The sequence below is a fragment of the Pituophis catenifer genome, unplaced genomic scaffold (assembly GCF_029215685.1).
Source record: "Pituophis catenifer annectens isolate HBS135680 unplaced genomic scaffold, rPitCat1.0.hap2 SCAF_9, whole genome shotgun sequence".
In the NCBI taxonomy this organism is placed as follows: domain Eukaryota; kingdom Metazoa; phylum Chordata; class Lepidosauria; order Squamata; family Colubridae; genus Pituophis; species Pituophis catenifer.
The window spans coordinates 10,747,048-10,763,943 of record NW_027256889.1 but is presented as its reverse complement, the minus strand read 5'-3'; the positions used below and the strand labels follow the sequence as shown (position 1 = coordinate 10,763,943).

The following is a 16,896-nucleotide window of genomic DNA, read 5'->3' as shown; positions in this document are numbered from 1 at the left end:
TGTTATGTGTTCTAAGGCAGATGGGCATCGCCTGCCTTCTATGCCTTTTCAGGGGAAGGGGAAGGGAAAAAAAAAAAGCAAGTGCAATTTAAGCCCACTCGAGCGCCTCGGCTCCCAGCCCGCCACATGCTCAGCCAATGACCAGCACTATCCAGGTCATGCTCCCCCTGACCCACAAGGAAGCCCTCGAGTACTAGCATGCTGGCTGGGGAAAGGCTCCCCATTCGTTCACCTCCCAAACTCGCCTATGCACTGGACAGCAGGCAGTGGGAACCTGCCGGTTACACAGAGCAATGAGTCTGCATGCTATGTTTAAATACATTTTTTTTGTCCGCATGTTATCTTCTGACTAATGCTATCTGTTCTGCAGTACATAATCAATAAAATTATTTGTATGTTAATGCAACTTGTGAGACAGAAAAGTCCTTTTGCTTCTTCCACGGGGAAAGAAAATTCAGCTCCTTCCGTGTAACATATTGGGTCCATAGTTGGAGTTTTTTTTTTTAACGTTTTAAACCAACAAAGGAAACCCAATAGAAGAGACTATTTGTAGCTCGAGGTTGAACTGTGGGGCCCTCTGAGCTTGATCGTTTTTTTCTTGCAGACGTTTCATTACCCAACTAGGTAATATTATCAGTGCTCATTGGATAATGAAATGTTTGCAAGAAAACAACCAGACTCGGAGAGCACCAATGACCCCACAACACAACAGCATGCCATCCTCAAACAAAAAAAGAACACATTGGGAGTTTTTAAAAAAAAAATTAAAAAGATTTTATTTTTGCTTTCTAAGCCAAATCCATGTAAAACGAACTTACCTTAATTACTAACAGCTATCTTACAAGAACCATAGGAAGAAAGTTAACCAAAACCACATATGTACCTAAAATGCTCCAACTCAAGAGAGAGAGAGAGAGAGGCTCAGTTTATTTTCTGAGTAGTATGAACACTACTCTGCTGGGCCTGAATTGGGCTGGCAAATCGAGAGCAGCATTTTCAAATGATGGATACCTTCAAAGGGCTTCTCCATTGGGTCAGATGTTTTCCAACTTCTGGATTAAGCCCTCCAAGGGGTAGTGCTACAGAACACAATTCCACTTGCTTGTAACAGTCCATGCCAAGGATTCTGAGCCCACTGCACCGTTTCTAGCATTGGCATCTTCACATAGGAGGTGTCTGTTGTGCTGTTGCCGCAGGGGTCGTTTGGCGAGGGAGAGTGTACATCGCACCAAGAAACTGGTCTGCAATACGCCCAGCTTCTCTTAGGCCACTTAGCAGCGCTCCATGAACTGTCGCTGGGTAGTTACGAATTGTATGTTCTCCAGCAAAGAAGAGGCGAGGAATTGGCTGGGGGGGAAAAAGAGCAGTGGGCAATGACTTGAGACCCTCTGAGGAAGGTAATGGGGCTCTGGTGAAATAAAGATGGTCAGGCAGTTTTGTTTTTAGTGAAGTCCCCAGAAATGGAAACTAGATGGGAGAATAATTTGCAAATTTTGCAGAAGCAGCAATAAGAATTGCAAAGTTGTGTCACACATTTATTTCACAGATGAAGAAGGCAAAGGAAAATAATATTCCTCTGATACAAAAATGAGATTTTAAATTTAGCAAATGATAATGGTGAACCTCGAAACATGATGAGATCAGAAACTTTTTAAAGCATGGTTGGAAGATGTGGGGACTCATAACTGGCTTCCAAACCAAATAACAAACGTCAGCCTCCACAGGATGACAGACATTCAGCCTGCCATCTTCCTTCTGGAATTTACCCAGAGCCCTACACCAAAGCCTTAAATTCTACATTAGTCTAGCCCAGTATTTCTCAACTTTGGCAGCTTGAAGATGGCATGGGCTTCAATTCCCAGAATTCCCCAGCCGGCATGCTGGCTGGAAAATTCTGGAAGTTGAACTTCACGTACCTTCAGTCACCAAGGCTGAGAAATATTGCTCTAGCCACCTTGTGTATTTGAGTTACAAATCATGAAAGCTGATGCCAGTTAATAAAATGTTTGTTAGTTGGAAAAGATGCCACCAAATACCTAATTTTTCTGCCATCATAGACTAACACAGCACTCCTAGAGGCCCCATGTGAGTACAATCTCTTTCTTTGTTCCCACATGGCATAATTCCTTGATTCCTTAATGCCCGAGTTCATTCAAACCCCATCCCCCTTACTTAACAAAACACAGTTGCAATACATACATAAAACACGGCTGTTTAGCATGATGGCCTGATCCATACAGTATGAGGCAATGGCTGGGTTTTCCCCAACACAGAAATTACCCAGCTTACTATCTTCTAGTGGAGTGTTGTAAGGTTGCAGAGCAGAGTACAGATGACTTCTAGGGACAAGACAACCCTAAGTTTGGCTGCATCTAATTAATATGAACTCAAAAGTTGTTATGGTTGGAAGAGGGGGAAGTTGATCCAAGGACTCAAGTAGAAAACAGTACAAGTAGTTTTCAATTTACAACCCTTCATTTAGTGACCATTCAAAGTTACAAAAGCACTCCAGAAAGTGACTTATAGCTGTTTTTCACATGACGGTTGCAGCTTGCCACGGTCACGGGATCATATCTGGGCCCTTGGCAAGTGGCATGTATTTATGACAATTACACTGCCTTGGTGTTCAACATTTGTGACCTTCCCAGTTGGTTTCCGACATGCAAAGTCAATGGAGGAAACCAGATTCACTTAATGACATGATTCACTAACAATTGCAGTGACTCACTTAACTATGTCATAAAATGGGGAAAACTCACTTAAGTGGCCAAGAAATTTGATAAATAAAATGAACAACTGCCTTGCTTAGCAATAGAAATTTGGGGCTCAGTTGTGGTCCTAAGTCAAGGGCTATGTGGACTCTCCTGAAGAGAAACTGAGGTAAGACCATAAAGGCAACTTCATCCCCCCTCATTAGCCATGTAAAGAAGCAAATCTGCACCTATTTCAAGTAAGTAAAATACATCACTGGAAGTGATTAAGCCCAAGTCGCTGGCTTCCTTATGCTAGTCACATCCTAGCAACATATGGTTACACTTGGCTATTCTTCAAAAGGTTGTTTTAGACTCACCTGGGGAGCTCCTGGAATGGCTGGTCCAGGAGTAATTGGCTGAGCCATCAAATCATAATCGTTTCCTGAAGAACCAGCTGCTACATAGGAATAAGAGCCTCGGGCCCAGGGATCAGCCCGCCATCGAGAAACCACCGTCTCTTTGGGCTGAGAGACAAGCAGAAGAGAAATTCAATGGGAACGCTGCCAAAGTAAGGCTTTTATGAAGTCCTTGGGATAAGGGTTGGGTGAGAATGGATGAATAGGAAAATCAAGCTTACAACAAAATGTAAAAGTCTTGCAAGCAGCAAAAACCTGAAAAGTTCTGAGGTTCCTACACAAAAGGTTTAAGATTCCTTAACACCCAAGAGAGGACAAGCAATGGGGTAAGATTGCTGTCAACAACCTCCTTCACAAAGAATGCAAAATGGAAAGGAGACATTTGCCAAGCCATAATCATGGACTGTTAGGATTTTTCACTTTCCTCTTGCTCTAAGACCTCAAAACTGATCAAATTAACAACATACAGCAATGAGGATGGTATTAAACCATTTAAAATATGGACTATTCCACAACCAGGACTTTTCTTTAGATCCATAAAACATGAAGCAGAGAAGGGAATTCCCAGCCCCGGAGAACTCTTTGCACTTGATAGCAGAGGGTGGTGAAATCAAAATAACTTTTTCGAACCAGTCCCTGCCTGTTTTATATTATACATCTCAGAAGATTAAGGCTATGCAAAGTTGGCTGTGTTAATGAAGCAAATGAGCCACGGTGGCGCAGTGGTTAGAATGCAGTACTGCAGGCTATTTCTGCTGCCTGCCTGCAATTTGGCAGTTTGAATCTCACCAGACTCAAGGTTGACTCAGCCTTCCATTCTTCTGAGGTCAGTAAAATGAGAACCCAGATTGTTGGGTGCAATAGGCTGACTCTGTAAACCACTTAGAGAGGGCTGTAAAGTGGTATATATTGCTATATCCCTTGAAGGACGCTGCAGTGCTTTGCTATGATGGACAGACGGGGAACCATGTAGGCAAAAGGCTTCTAAGCTACGCATCACACAGAACTTTCTGCATTATAAAGGATACAATACCTGGGGGACAGCGCTGCTGCCAAAAATACCCTTGAGGATAGCAAGGCAGCGTCCAACAATGACATCATCGCTGATGTTCTCCATAATTCCTGCTGCTTCTCCTGCCACCAAAGCCAGAAGGATTGGTGCTGTTTAGGGAAAGAAGTTAATGGGGCATTAACAGACAGCAAGTCCAAGAGATGTTAACGCCACCCACCTTGTGAATGTTTGCAAACAGCCGAGAAATGAAACAGATTTCCTAGCTATGTAAACGGTTGAAGTTAAGATGGTCTTATGATGATGCCGAATAGGCCAATGACTTGAAAGCAGCTAAACTTAGATCTATTTTGTTCAATCAGGTCTGTCCAAAAAAGAAAGATTTAAGAAAAGCTCTCGTACTATGCCAAAAGTGCATGCTGAAACATTGGCTGACATTGGCGTTCCCAGTTATGGAGGGTCAGGGAGCCAATGAGAGTTGTTCAGGGATCAAGAAACCACTTTTCACTTAATATAGTTCTGTTTCTTTCCGTTGAGGCCAATGCAACCTGAAGACCTCCCTTGCATGTCCTAAATTTACTGCCACTTCAAACTTCTCAGGTTTGCAGGCTCCACAGTTCTTAAAATGAAGCTCAATAAATTTGTACTCAATCTTTAAACAAGTATCAATGTTTAATATTTTATGGACTTTGAGCACTTAGTTTAGAATCCCGGTATGGGACCTTATGTATTCTGGGATTCAAGTTTGCTCCTTGGAACATGAGAATGTTACACGCCTTCACACAACTACCTTTGTAAAGATTCCAAAACAGGAAAAGCTCTCCTCTGCTCGCCGTCGTACTGCCGACATGGCCGAACAAATTCACACTCGGATCCCAAAACACGCGATCAAAACACAGAACAACCTATTAAGCAAAGGAGGAAAACATGAACGGCAATTAAAGTATTCCTACTTTAGGAATTTAAGTTTAGGTTTAACAGATGACAGAACTTCAAAAAAGGTATGCCTTTTTTATTCTTGCAGGAAATACTTCAGGTATTGATAAAGGTGTTTTGCCTTTTTCATAGATAAGACCACAAGCATAGTCACGCTGACCATGCACAAGTTGACCAGTTATGCTAAATAAACAGTCTTCATGCTTTTCATATTACCTTGTTAAGGTTTCCAAATCCCATTCTCTGTACAGCTGATGTCTTCCACTCCGGAAGAGGAGGAACGAACTGGACTGCTGGAGGCTGCTGCTTCAGCACTCCCAAGGGAAGGGTACACAACACGGCGTCACACTTATAAATAAAAGTCTGACTAGTAGAACGAGTATTGACAGCTATAACTTCACATCCTAGTGAAACAATGGAGAAAAAAAGAGACTGTCATGTGAGGAAATGATGGAGGGAGAATAAATGGCTGAATTAAGTGCCTAAGTGCCTCTCTGTTTTCAGTTCATTGCTTCTAAAAATTAAATGGTTTCTAATTCTACTAGTTCTCAATGCCATGATTCCCATCTAGAGTTCTTTTAGTTGAAAATTTTTCCATGTGACTTGGCCAATACAACACTGTGGCATTGCAAAGATTTAAACCTAATTTGATTTCCTTGTTTCAGCCAAAAATGCCTGTCCCACTGGAACCAGATTAAGGTAAAGGTAAAGGTTCCCCATGCACATATGTGCTAGTCGTTCCCGACTCTAGGGGGTGTTGCTCATCTCAGTTTCAAAGCCGAAAAGCCAGCGCTGTCCGAAGACATCTCCGTGGTCATGTGGCTGGCATGACTAAACCCCAAAGGCGCATGGAACGCTGTTACCTGCCCACCAAAGGTGGTCCCTATTTTTCTACTTGCATTTTTACGTGCTTTCAAACTGCTAGATTGGCAGAAGCTGGGATAAGTAATGGGAGCTCACCCCATTATGCGGCACTAGGGATTCGAACTGCTGACCTTTCAGTTGACAAGCTCAGCGTCTTAGCCACTGAGCCACTACATCCCTGATTATCCTTGTCTAAAACCACTTCAGAAGTTTTATTATTTTCTACTAATTCTACCTCTTACTTTCTACTAAGCTTTCAATAATGCCAAGCAAGTGCACCATATTTTACTTGCACATCTTGACTTCCTGTGCAAACAAGTTGGCCTATTTCAGACTTCTTACTTTTTGCTAATACTTATTAGTTCACCATAAATAAAAATACTTTAGTCTATTCAATATTAATTTTGCATCCATACGTGCATCCATTATCTGACCGTTCCCTTTTTTGCATTTATTTATTTTGGGAGATCCATGAGAAAAACAGGTTTGTATATCAGTTTTGCAACCACAGAAAATACAACCTCCGAGCGTGTGTGTGTGAACATGTGTTCAAATCCAGCCAGGGCTCTTGCCTGAAGACAATACCAAAAGAGGCATTTGAGCCAACAGGATAATCAGAGAGAACTCTTAAGTTTTGCTTACCTGAAGCGGTATAGCGAACCTGCCGAACGGCTGTATTCAGTTTGATATCTAATCCTTCTGCCAGAGCCACAGGCACGCAAGAATAGCCATTCCTCACAGTCAGATGACTGCCTGTGAATTCAAAATCATCATCCTGAAATGGGGGGAGAAGATTTAGAAAACCCATCAGTACAAAGCATTTGTAACAAGTCAGTAATTTCTCCCTCATATTGTTCCATGTTCTCTACGGGTAAAGGAAGTGAGTAATTTCCATGGGTGACAGGCCAAAAGGATACTGCTTGAATATAGGCAGCCAATGGGAGAAGAAGTCCATCTATCTGTTGTTACAGAGTCCAGGTCAAACTTTCTCCAACCTTGAGTCTCCCAACATTCAGAAATTGTGGGGACTGCCCAATTAAATCCCTCCTCCCTAGCTTTCCATCATTAAGAGCATAGTCGTTCCTGTTTTGGCAAACAAGAGAGTGATTCTACTTGTCTTCTCTTCCCCTCCATGTTCTTTTTAAATTTTGTACCCCCCCTGTAAAAATTCAGAAGTATTTATCAAGTAAATTATAGTATTTATCACTTGATGTTTTTTCTGGATAATCCAGGTGCCTCTAATTTGAATTTGCTGATGGAGAATAGCTATGTGGGGCTACGACAATAGTTCTTCAGGCCAGTTACATCTAATGTTTAAAAGTCATCACAGTATTCATTTTCCTACTTTTCCTTTTGGATTGCTTGTGCAAGATCAGTTCAACTTAGTGCAGCACATGCAAACCTGTGGCTGAATTTTCTGAATTTTAGCTTTAGCCTTGTTACTCGCTGTATCACTTGTACACTTCGGTGGAGGAGAATGCTTCAATTCCCCTGACATTTGTGTTTATTCATTTAGCCCCATTGAAATTTTAGTATGGGGGGGAGGGAAAAGAATAGTTACCTGGTCCCAATGCTTCAATGACAAAGTGGAAAGTGGTGTGGCATTTGCAAATTCAAGATTTGCAAAATGCCAATCAAGAATCTGCCTGTCCCTTGAAGATAAATACACATCGCTGCACATTTTTGAGAGGAAACAAAACCAAACAAAACAAAACACTGAGTATATGCTCTCATCATTTTTTCTTCCTTAAACTTTTAACAGTGTTACTTAAATGTCCTGCACCCAAAGCTAATCTAAAAAAAATGTTCTTAATTATTTTGCAAGGCAATAGAGATTAATCTGTAGATTGTAAATAGGAGGATTGGCCATAAAATGGTTATGTAACTGAATGATTATTAAACGAAGCAACTGCTAAAGGAGGGCCACCTATATTAAAAACTTCTTATTCTTTATGAATTAGTATGAATAATACTGGCAAGAAATCTGAGTACTGGATTAGTTCTTCATTGCTATTCCCTAGCAAGATGACCATGTAGGAGAGAATTTTACAGAACAAGGGAGTTCTCACATGAGATAAAAATCAATTTTTAAAATCTAATTCATTGCATTTGAATTGAAGTGAAAACTTCTTCAAAGGAATCTGCAACTCTTCTGATTGCATTTATCGGCATTATAATTGTAGCACAATTTATTAATGTACTTGTAGATTAAACATCAATGTAGTCTTCCTTTGCAATTAGTTCATTGATCTATTTGACCATCAGCATAAAACATCCAGTCTCCTTCGTAAGATTTTACCTTGGAGGATTTGCTTCTAGTTCCTGGAGCTTCTCTTCCAGTTTTACTTGTGTTTCGGTTAGCTCATCGTACTCCTAATCACAAAATAAGGCAAGGACACAAATATGGAGATGATTATTAAAAGGGAGTATTTGTAGAAATTGCTTATTAAGTGTACAGAATAGTGTAAATTAAATTAGACACTTCAATAATAGCCAGTTAGACCCTCTACTTCATACCTTACAAAGAGCAGTAAGATCTCTGTGTTTGCTCTTCACAAGGAATTCTGCAGTAATATCTCGAGGTGGTTTTACTTCTGAAGCTTCTTTGTATTGTTGGTGAAGCTCTTTTATTTTTTCTTTCAAGTTTACCATCTGTAACAGGGAGGGAAATCATTGGTCAATGGAGAGAAGCAAAGCATTTCCTGACCTCTGCGGAATTTTAAGGAAAAGGATAGCGTTTTTAAAATTTAAATCTTAAGATTTTTTAAACTGAAGCCAAATACAAATAAAAACAGACGATGCAGAATCATTTACTTACTGAAGCCCATTTTTTAATGCACTGGTTAATCTGCATTCACAAATACTAGGACTGTGCAAACTTCAAAGATGATTTCAAACAAAGTACTTTGGATTTTGCACAAGTATAGGCACAACACCATCTGGCAATATTTTTTAAAGTAACCTAACTTTTTTGGAGTTCCATTAAAAAAGCGGTGGCAAGTCATGCATCAAAACAATGCTAACCTTGTTAAGAAGATCTTTAAGTTCTTCCTGAGTTTTAACTATCTTCTTCCAATGTTCTATCTGTTCATCCTTGACATGCTTCTCCTGTAATCTATGGAAAGGAAAGAAGTCAGCAACCTTTAGCAATAGTTCAGTGAGGAAAACTACACGGAAATATGCCAATTCTCTCCAGAGCGTGCAAGACGTTTGGTTATTCAATCTTCTCAAGGTAGAAAAAAAAAGTGCAATAAAATGAAACAGAAGATGCCAATGAACTATGGAGGCATAAAAAGGAGGAATTTGAAGCTGTTATCAGCACCTAGGCCATAATGTGCTGTGTGCGAGGCTGTAACGCACAGTGCCACCACCACAACATGGATGCACTTGGATGGAGACTTAACGCTTGGCACGTCACTTGATGTGACATTTAGCTTTACTTACTGTATGACAACTTCCAGGGCCTGACCAAGAGAAACAGGCTTGTTGTTGAGGACATTGAAGTCCAGTTGGTGACTGAGGTATGAGGTAGCTTCTAGCAAACGGTTGAACTCTTGCTCTACCATTTCATCTTTTTCCTTTGGAACCTGTGGGTTAGCAAGGGGAAGTAAACAGGTGCAGATAGTTCAAAATGGAGAAGTTAAATCAAGCCCTTAACCTAAAAGGGCATTTTCCATATAATGAACATTTCAAACCCTGCCAGAAACCTATTCTTAGTACTCATTCAGAATAGAATGACTTGCGTAAGATTTAACTTCTGTTTTATGACTAAATAATCACTGAGGTTCAGAAAGTTACTATGGCCCAGCCATTTCCAACATCAGATTTAATATATCAGCTCCTAAAATGCATGTGATATGAGAATAACATTTAGTTCAAACTTAAACATTATTAGGGAAAATATTTGCTCTTTGCGTGCAACATGGAAATTTAGGGAGTTTAACACTGGAAACCACCTTGGCAAAGACTCTTGCACCCAGTCAAAAGATTATAGTATTTTCAACTAAACCATTTCCTCAATATTGCTTTCCAAAAATAACTAGACTTACCGCTTGACCATTGGCTTCATAAAGTGGACATTTTTGTTTTATTTTGGCCAATTCCATGTTTACTTGCTTGCTTACCACAGCCATTGGATTTCCACCTGCAGAGAAAAAATAAATTTAACAAAACAAGGGCTCAAAATCTGGAAGTACCTAGAGCTATAATGATCAAAGCCAAGCATTTAATCAAAAGTTAGATAACATGTATGTGGTGTACTGGGCACGAAGTGGCATAGTCATGTCTTCCTTAGGCTTTTTTGCACATTTTTTCCTGTAAGAGAATTGACTAATTTAATCTTTCCTAAACCAGCACATTCCAGGCATGCTAAGTTGCAACTCTTAGCATCCCAGCCAGGATGGCCAATGGTAGCTGAACTCTGACAACTGCAAAAGCAGTGGGGTTGTAGAAAACATGTGCTAAGCTGCAGTACATTCTGAGCTTTAATCAAATTATCAGGCCCAAAAGGGGAGACTTTGCAACCAAGATGTTCATTTCTTATTGGGAAGATTTATTACTATATAGAACAGATGTGAAAGCAATAGAGATCTCAAGTCACAAGACTGAGAAGAAAGAACAAGGAAAGAGGAAGTTAGAAAGAGTCAACTTCTAATTCTGTGTGAAAAAAAACAATATCAAACCTAAAGGTTATATTTTGCACAAGTATGTGACTGTGGAAATTGAATTCACATACATTTTCAAGGTAAGACTTACCAAGTCCTGTTACTACCATGGCTCCTAAATCTGCAACGTAGTTTCCTTTGCGAAAAGTAGCAACCCTGCCACCCACACGATCCTTAAAAAAAAAAAGCACAATGTTTAAGACTGACAACCTCAGGGTCCTCACTATAAACATATCAGCATACTACAATTTGGGCAAGGGGAAAACCTCATACAATATGTGCCATTTTAAGGAAGTTATTTAGCCTCATTCTTACGCTTCTGTAAAAGACAAATAAAGGAAACTGGAAATTACATAATTAGTATGCAAAGTGAAGATCTAGGCAGGGGAACAAAAAATCTTAGCTTTTCCTTTATGCATTGTGAGTCCTTCCAGCCAAGATAGCAATAGCAATGGCACTGAGACTTATATACCACTTCACAGTGTTTTACAGCCCTCTCTAAGCGGTTTACAGAGTCAGCCTATTGCCCCCAACAATCTGGGTCCTCATTTTACCCACCTCGGAAGGATGGAAGGCTGAGTCAACCTTGATCCTGGTGAGATTTGAACTGCCAGATTGCAGGCAGCTGGCAGTCAGCAGAAGTAGCCTGCAGTACTGCATTCTAACCATTGCGCCACCGCCACCAATTAATGGAGAAAATTGGCTTATAAGAGTGTACTTTTTACAAGGTTGACACACTTTGGCATTGCCCACTCACCCGCGCTTCTAGCAGTGTGACATCCATTCCAAAGCTCTGGAGCTGCCGAGCTGCTGCCAACCCAGAAACTCCAGAACCAATTATGATGACCTTGCCAGTCTTCTTGGCTAGAAACATCAAGAAGTGCTATTGCGTTAGGGAGCATTTGAACAGAGAGACTGGCTTCTGACTAAAGGAGTGAATACGAGCTAAACAAATCATCCTTCCGAAAGGGTCAGAGATTTCCAGAAATGCTGATCCTCTGAATGCAATAAAAGCATAATAAAATATAAAATATACCTAAACAAGAGCTGAATTCTCCAGCCTGACTGGTAGCCTGGCATCCTGCTGCTTAACTCAAGCCCAGGAACTGGACATTACCCTGTTCTTCCCTAATACCATCTGACCACTCCCTGATTTCGAAAGTGATCAACCACGCCGCTTGATCTACTGGGATACTATATTTGTTTTGTTATTTTGAAGTGGGATGTAAGTATTGACAGACAAGTGAACCATGTTCAGTGGGTAGAGTTATCAATTCAATAGCCTGTCTTTCTTTTAAACTTCAAACCTTCAGCTATCTGCACTGCATTTGGCTGCAATACGGTTTGTCTCATTCTGAGCTACTGATAGGCAAATTTAGCTACAGTGTTTTACAGGCAATGGTTTGGCATTTAATATAAACTGTGTGCCAAACCATGTTAAAGCAAGCATGGCTTAGAAGGATGTGTGAGCCTAACTACTTCTTTGAAAAAAAGGAAGAATATAGAAAAAGTGTTCAGTTTTAGAGCACTGTTTGCACATGATACAAATCACTTGGCCTTAACTTAAAAGATGAAATGATATATCTTGAAATTTTTTTAAAAATTTAAGTTCTTACTTGGTAGAGGCTTCACTCTTTTGTAGATGCCAAAATTGATTAAGCCATGCCGTTCCAGGTAGCTATGTACTCGATGGACAAGTACCGTATCACCTACAACAACAAAATATCTTTTAATGGACATTATGGAGAGGGGTGTGTGTGTATTTCTATAGGACTTGACTGTGTCACTCCAGTCTTCGCTTCTAATTACACATTTGCTCCACATTAATAGCCGATACAAAGTCCAACAAATAAGAAAGGGTCAGAGGGATTTACTGAGTTAATGAAAAAAGTGTCATAGTAGAGCAAACCAAGAAACCCTTTTCCCTAAAAATCTCCACAAGCAAATATTTCAGTCCACCCGTGACTTTTACTTTTTAACACAGCCCTTTTCTCCAGTAACCCTGTGTGAAAAGGACGCAAGACCCAAAGCAAACAATTAAGGCTCACTGCAGTGGTTATTATATAAACCGTAAATACTGAAAAAGACCCTACCAAATCGAGTCACTCCTGCAAACAAAAGAAATGCACTAATATTTATACATTTCAGGAAAGGGGGAAAAAGATGCAGACATAAGTATTCATAAGTATTAATTAGACGATGCAATCTATTCATAACTAATAGACCTTGGGCTACTTCCTGCCTTTCTACTACTTAATGTCAAACAGAATAATCATCTTACTGAGAAAGAAAAAAAGATGAAAAGAAGGGGGCTCACAGGGTCTGATAAGTGTTACAACAGACAGGTGGGAGCCAGTTCCAAGGCGATGGCAAATTCTTTATGTTTCCATTTGGTTTAAACCAGAGGTGGGTTTCAGCAGGTTCTGACCAGTTCTGGAGAACTGGTAGCAGAAATTTTGAGTAGTTCGGAGAATCGCTAAACAGCAACGTCTGGAAATGAACTGATGACACAGTGAAACCTCAAGAAATAGAGGGATTTGTGGTATTTATTTATTTGTTACATTTATTTGCTGCCTATCTTGTTGTTGGACTATTCTAGACAGTTTACAACAATAAAAAGGAAGAAATGAAAAGAGTGTAAACAGAACAGAAGTGAAATAATAGAACAATAGAAAATGAAAAATAATTCACCAATATTGAGAATACACCAGCATGAGAGGAAAGCCATAGAAGGGGAGAGAGCAGAGAGCAAAGTGGGGGTAGGGGTGGGGGTGGAGAGGGGAAGTGGAGTCTGTCATCTATCCAGCAGCCAGTATATTAGCACCTATTGCTGCTCTTTGATCATTCCTATAACTGGCAGAAATGGGACAAGTTCCACAAATGTAAGAACTGGCCTCTGTTAAGTTGCAGGCAGTATGAAAAATCTCTTGTTTTGGCACAGAGGTTTTGTAAAACATGAATGAAATAAGTACCGTCCTGTATAGAAGGAACAGAAATGGCAGCATGTCACAGCCCAAAGCACAAACATCAGTAAGTTAAAAGGTAAGAGGCAAAATGGCAGGAGGAAGATACAAAGGAAAAGAAGCTGGAATGGAGATGTGGCCATATGAAACATCTCTTTGGCTTCAGTGTTTCTGCTGTTATTATTTTGAGCTCTTTCGATTTCTATCACCCCCAGTCAAAGAACTATCTATGACATACTCAAATCCCCCACATCAGCAACTTACTATTATAGGGTGCTTCTAATTGCTGTAGTGTTGACTCAAAGGTCAGCTGAATCTTTGGGTTATCCAACCAGAGCTGCAACTGTGTTTAATCACACACACAAAATGTTGTTGTCAATATCTAGGCTGACATTAATACAGGTGGTTAACAATTTTAAATGTAGAGTTTGCATTACAATTTTACATGCATTTAACATTAAAGAAATATTTAAAATACGAGGATCCATCTATACAGGTAGTCCTCGACTTACGACCACGATTGAGCCCAAAATTTCTCTTGCTAAGTGAGACATTTGTTAAGTGAGTTTTGCCCCATTTTGTCACAATTGTTAAGTGAATCACTGCAGTTGTTAAGTTAGTAACACGGCTGTTAAGTGAATCTGGCTTCCCCACTGACTTGGTTTGTCAGAAGGTTGCAAAAGGGGATCACATGACCCCAGGACACTGCAATCGTCATAAATATGAGTCAGTTGCCAAGTGCCTGGATTTTGATCACGTGACCACGAGGATGCCACAATGGGCATGTGAAAAACAGCCACAAGTCACTTTTTTCAGGGCTGTTGTAACTTTGAATAGTCACTAAATGAATTGTTGTAAGTTGAGGACTACCTGTATTCTTGTAGAATATTAAAAGTGGAAACAAATTGCTTAAGAATAGTCAAGGCTGCAAAAAGTTGTTTCAGGTAGAGGTTGTATGTAGCCCACAATGGCAGAAATTAACTTGGCCTTCAAACCAAATATTCATTAACCTGAACCCAGGATCATTCCAGTGAAAGAGCTTGAATGGGCTGTGAGAAAGCTCATGTGAACCAAGCCTGAACAGTTTTGTGATAAATTCACCTCTTCTTTCTCAAAGCAACTGATCAGAAAAGCAATATATACTGTACATTATATAAGCTGGCACCCTAAGTTGAAACTGGAAGAAAAACTAAGACACCCCCCTCTCCCCCCAAAAAAAGGGAAATGCAAACAAGGCACAAGTCCGGGTGGCTAAGAGGAAGTTGTGAGTATCAAAGAAGAGGAAGAAAACATTAGAAGGGGTGGACTTATTTATTTAAACCGTCATTAAACAACAATTTAAGTTTATTTGCACCCTTAAAGTCCACAGCACTGTGTCCCTATTGTGGAAAATACTTTTTCTAATTTGCTTTTGAGCCACCAATCATCAAATCACATCTTCAGCTGAATTTATATATTTATTTATATCCCACCTTTATTGTTTTAATAAATAACTCGGGGCAGAAAATGTACCTAATACTCCTTCCTATTTTTTCTACAACAAGAACCTTCTGAGATAAGTTGGGCTAAGAGAAAGTGACTAGCCCAAAGCTGGCTTTCATGTCTTAAGGCAGGATAGATCTCACAATCTCTCAGTTTCTAGCCTAGAGCCTTAACCACTGGACCAAACTCATTCCCTATTATTAAATGACAGAACTGTAGGTTTTTCATTTCAAAGTGTTACCAAAACCAAGCAAAATTGCCAGCAGAAAATAATTTCAACTCTGTGGAAAGAGAACGAGCACAGAAAATGACTAAGAGAAGTGGAGTTTTAATGTTTGTGGCTACATTTGTGGAATATAATAGTTACATGCTAAAACATGGCTTCGATTTCCTTGTTTTATGGTTTCTCTTAACAAAGGGAAATTTCTCAGTATGTGCCATCAGAACTCGTATTTAAAAAGCTGTTTTATATTGAATCCAGTAAACACAAAAACTACGAAGTGCATGTTTGAGAGATGCAAAACTACCATATTTTTAAGAGTATAAGAGACATCTTTTTCCACTGAAAATTTGGCTGAAATTTGGGTGTGTCTTATACACCGAATGTAGTCCTGCCCACCAGTTGGCCTCCCAGAAAATGGGGTGCGCGGAGGCGGCAATAGACAATGGCAATCCCTGCAGCCTGAAAAAGCTGATCTTCAGGAGGCCGATCCAACCGACAATCAGCTGTTTGCTGCAAGGAGGCAAATTGTTGAGAGGCAGAGGCAGATTTTTTTTTCTTGTTTTCCTCCCCAAAAAAGGTAGGTGCATCTTATAGTCCGGAGTGTCTTGTACTCCAAAAAATACGGTACTTGGAAAATCTTATCATCCTAGGGAAAAAAGTATTTGAGCTTGAAATAATTAGCATACCGTTCGATTTCTGATGTAAAGAAAAACCTTCTGAGTTTGCTGGGGCCCACTGATAATATCTGGAAAACAAGCTGCTTCTTGTGATGTCATTCGATCGTGTGGAAGCCTGCTCTGGAAAGCTGCACCTTCCACACCTATAATGAAAGAACAAGCATGTGACAAGTATGCAAAAGTACCGGAAACAACAAGATCTTGCTACACACACGGTACAAAAACTACAGAAATAGGCAGACTTAGATGATATGTTTTATTTGCTCTTTCACAGAAAGAACATCTCTTAATGACTATTGACAATACACTTGAAACCCATTCTTAAATACAACTTGTCTTTTTCTTTAAAACTATTGGTTGAGACCTTGGAAAATGCTGCAAGGTTATCTGAGCAATGAAAATCAATTCAATATCTCAGAGTTTTGTTAATTAAATGCATGACAATCCTCCTAAATCCTATTCCACTTTTTTGCAAGGGTGCACCTACCCTACTTTACTTAGAAGCAGGATTCTTATCTCAGGAAACTTATTAAAAAGCTTGAGACTTCAGCATACAGTCTAGTCTTAGACATCTTTAGTCAGATGTACTCCTGAGCTTCCGTGCAGACACGGCAATCTTAATGAAGTATTTGTATACCAAGTCAATCATCCCTCAGGATCCTGCTAATAAGTGAAGAGGCTTGCTAAAAGCAGCAGGCAATACTTCACAAAGACATTCATGTTTGGGTACAGGCCTTAAAAATGGAAATTATAAGTAAGTATAAATAATAAATAAACAAAATTACAGGTAGTCCTCGACTTGCAACAGTTTGTTTAGTGACTATTCAAAGTTACAACAGCAGTGAAAAAAGTGACTTATGATTGTTTTTCACTTGCAGTCTCCCCATGGTCACGTGATCAAAATTCAGATGTGTGGCAAGTGGCTCATATTTATGATGGCCGCAATGTCCCGGGGTCACGTGATCCCGT

At 39.9% G+C, this 16,896-nt stretch overlaps 1 protein-coding gene across 1 annotated transcript in view; it reads right to left on the bottom strand.

The window, feature by feature from the left end:
- Positions 1-749: 749 nt before the first annotated feature.
- KDM1A (lysine demethylase 1A) overlaps positions 750-16,896 on the bottom strand; it is a 31,705-nt gene continuing 15,558 nt past the window's right edge. The window contains exons 4-20 of the mRNA XM_070949637.1: positions 15,937-16,070; positions 13,810-13,888; positions 12,199-12,291; positions 11,340-11,446; positions 10,674-10,755; positions 9,968-10,062; positions 9,363-9,505; positions 8,943-9,033; positions 8,436-8,570; positions 8,218-8,291; positions 7,480-7,591; positions 6,561-6,693; positions 5,271-5,458; positions 4,909-5,023; positions 4,143-4,270; positions 3,071-3,217; positions 750-1,347 (exon numbers count right to left, since the gene is read on the bottom strand). Coding sequence (XP_070805738.1) covers positions 1,162-1,347; positions 3,071-3,217; positions 4,143-4,270; positions 4,909-5,023; positions 5,271-5,458; positions 6,561-6,693; positions 7,480-7,591; positions 8,218-8,291; positions 8,436-8,570; positions 8,943-9,033; positions 9,363-9,505; positions 9,968-10,062; positions 10,674-10,755; positions 11,340-11,446; positions 12,199-12,291; positions 13,810-13,888; positions 15,937-16,070 — 2,042 coding nt within the window. The 3' untranslated portion in view covers positions 750-1,161. The remainder of the gene's footprint in view (positions 1,348-3,070; positions 3,218-4,142; positions 4,271-4,908; positions 5,024-5,270; positions 5,459-6,560; positions 6,694-7,479; positions 7,592-8,217; positions 8,292-8,435; positions 8,571-8,942; positions 9,034-9,362; positions 9,506-9,967; positions 10,063-10,673; positions 10,756-11,339; positions 11,447-12,198; positions 12,292-13,809; positions 13,889-15,936; positions 16,071-16,896) is intronic.